General features: G+C 56.9%; 1 protein-coding gene across 1 annotated transcript; it reads right to left on the bottom strand.

The window, feature by feature from the left end:
* Window positions 1–355: 355 nt before the first annotated feature.
* On the bottom strand, window positions 356–1,796 carry RPRM (reprimo, TP53 dependent G2 arrest mediator candidate). Its single transcript, XM_010840016.1, has one exon. It carries the CDS (start codon window positions 1,594–1,596, stop codon window positions 1,267–1,269), a length of 330 nt encoding a protein of 109 aa, XP_010838318.1. The 5' UTR covers window positions 1,597–1,796; the 3' UTR covers window positions 356–1,266.
* Window positions 1,797–2,813: the final 1,017 nt, after the last annotated feature.

A 2,813-nucleotide genomic window follows, 5' to 3' on the forward strand; every position in this document is an offset into this window, starting at 1 on the left:
CCTTTCATTAGCGGTGTAACCCTGTGTTCCCACCGGAGCCCTGCACGGAAGTGTAATCTTCCCGCGGGGGCCTCCCGTTTCTCGCCTGGCTTGGAGCGCTGAGCCTAAAAGAAATATAAAATACTAACTGAAAGCGAAAACAAAGGATGCTGCCTCCAGGACGGCTCCAGGCCCAGAGGTTTGGCCAGGGCACTCGTCCCTGGGCCTCTCTGTCTCGCTCCCCACCTCGTGCCTGCGTAGGATCCACGAGTTGAATCGCAGCTCGCCAAAGCGAATTCCACCTCGGACTGGTAACCTGACCCCTCAGCGTCGCCCGTTCCCTTCTGCCCGGAATGATCACCAGGAGGCCAGGAAAAAAACACTTAAACGTTGCATTTATTAAGGAAATTTTAAATAAGGAGAAAAAAAGTCAAAACGGTGTCACCAATGTCAAGAGCACTTTTGTGGTGTCAACCGTGCAGTCACGAGCTAGGAGTTCTATCCCGGATCTTTGCCTCGGGGCCAGCTGGAGTGCCAGTCCCGCCCCCTTCCCTCTCCCCCCCTCCCAAAGACCCAGTTGGAAATGCAATAAAAGAAACAACTCACCCCATTCACATTCGCAGGCTCCCCTTCCCCCCCACCCCTTCCCCTAACACAAAACTCTAACCCCCAGGCAGGGAAACAGGCCACTAGGGCGGAAAAAGACTTATCAAATACTTGCATTCAAGCAAACAAACACAAAATCCCTTAAAACGGCACGTTACAATCAATCAAAGGTATTTATCGCCTGTCCTGCCAGGGGTGCAAGGAGCCGGAGGGAATGGGCGCGAACCCGGACACGGTTTGCGTGTCCCCGTTAGTTCGGTTAAGTGGAATATATGCGGGTCACTTTTCCGGTCACCAGGCAATAGGTGCCGTTGGTCTCCGCCTGCTCGCCCTCTCCACCTGCCCCCCCGAGCTTGGTCACCTGCGGGTGGAAAGGGGCCTTGGCCTGGGTCGGTGTGCCCGCATTCTGCGCTAGCGGCAGCTTCCAAAGTTCTGCGCCCTAATCGCCTTCTCTTGCCACTTGCTTCTGAGTCCAGAGTCAGGACTCTCTTCTACTGCCAGGCCTGGGGACTTTCAGAGGGCGAGCGATAAACGGCTTCGCTTCATCCCGAAAGGCAGAAGTCGAGAGAAAAAAACTGACTCCGACAGGTTTGCTTCGCCCAGTCTCGCATGGTGAGGGGGCGCGGCCGGGCTGGTGAAGTGGGGAGGCGAAGGGCGGCTGCCGCGGGGGCCGGGGGCCGGTCAGTAGGGCCCCACGACCACCGCCTCCACCTCCTTAGACGGTCTCCGGTCCTTCACCAGGAAATTGATCATGCCCTCGGACTTGATGAGAAGGTTGCAGCCCAGGAAGAAGATGCCGAAGACCACGGTGAGCGAGAGCACGCACATGACGGCGATCTGAACCACGCGCATGATATACAGGCTGCGCTCGTCCGGGCCGCCCTCCGCGAAGCCGTCGTCGGTCACCACCGACGCCTGGGTGCAGCAGCGCATGGCGCGCTCCAGCGCCTCGCTGCTGTTGGCCAGGAACAGGCCGGCCACGTCGGTCTGGTTGCCCAGTGCCGGATTCATTGCGGGAGCGGGCCGGCAACCCGGGAGGCGAGGGTCCGAGGGGTGGGAAGGCGGTGGCGCGGCAGAAACAGGTGAGCTAAGCGCTCACTTGTGGACTCGCGCGCGCGGGGACCGCTCGTTCGCTTGTTTCCAAAGTCCCCGGCTGGTGAGAGTTTCGCCGGAGCCTTCCCGCCGCGCGCCTCAGTCTGGCTGGTCTGCGCCGTGTGCTTCTGCCCGGGCGGTGCTCGTTCCCGGCGCTCGCTCGACTAGGGGCTGTTGGAACTTGGCGGGGCTGGGCCAGCCCGGCCGTGGGAGGTGCGGACGGCGGCGGTAGGGCCGCTGCTATGAACGCAGAGCGGCCCCTTCTGGCCGCACCGCTGCTCTGCGCCCGCCGCTGCTGGGCGGTGGGGGAAAGGAATGGGGCGAACCTCTTGTTTTTTCTTGCTTCGCCTCTTTTCCAACTCCAAGGATAGGCAGAGATCGCTTTTCTGGCTTTTCTGGCTTGATGGATGATTGAAGAGTTTCGGGTGGGGGAAGGGTTGCGACCAACTGAAAGTTTCCTAAAAAGTGGGTCACACAAGCTCTGCGTGTCCTTGGCCTCCCGCCCCTCTCACCTCCGGGAGGTGGAAAGTGGCGATGAATCGCAGGTGGCAGATGGTGTCAGCGAATACATGGGCCCGCCGCCTGTGCCTGACTTTGTCTCGCTTGCGACAAGCCGGGAGGGAAGGAAGGAGAGAAAGAAAGAAAACGAGTGAGAGAGAAAACGATTGGAAAACAGAGTAAGGCAGATTTTATAGAGACTCTTGGGCAAAAGAAAAGGGTTTAGGGAAGGAAGGGCTCTTCTGTGGCCTTTATGGTTGCCAAGAACAGGGTCACCTCCTTGGTAAGGGAGGAGAAGGTGGACAGAATGGCTACCCTTGTAATCTCAATTGCTAATGAGTTTTTGGATGCGCTTCCAGTGTTTTTCTCTGCTGGCAGTAAATCAGCTGTTTAAGGGAATTGCTCATCAGCACCCATCACCTAGAACACTGGCCAACTCCTGGAAGATCTCCCCATTTTCCGTAAGCTGATGTATTTCACCCTAGTCAGTTTAAACGAAGCTACAGATGTTTTAAGGGCCTGATAGAGACTTCAGTCCAGTATGATTCTGCTTCTGGTTTCAGTAAAATGTTACAAACTTGTCAGATTGTTTCTTGAGCTCTAGAAGAATACTTCAGGTTTTTGTTTTTTTTTTTAAT

The sequence above is a fragment of the Bison bison genome, unplaced genomic scaffold (genome assembly GCF_000754665.1).
Source record: "Bison bison bison isolate TAMUID 2011002044 unplaced genomic scaffold, Bison_UMD1.0 scf7180017864139, whole genome shotgun sequence".
NCBI classification, from domain to species: Eukaryota; Metazoa; Chordata; class Mammalia; order Artiodactyla; family Bovidae; genus Bison; species Bison bison.

Bases quoted from the DNA above. Each gene is read 5' to 3' on its own strand.
- RPRM (XM_010840016.1), bottom strand. From the start codon at position 1,596: ATGAATCCGGCACTGGGCAACCAGACCGACGTGGCCGGCCTGTTCCTG.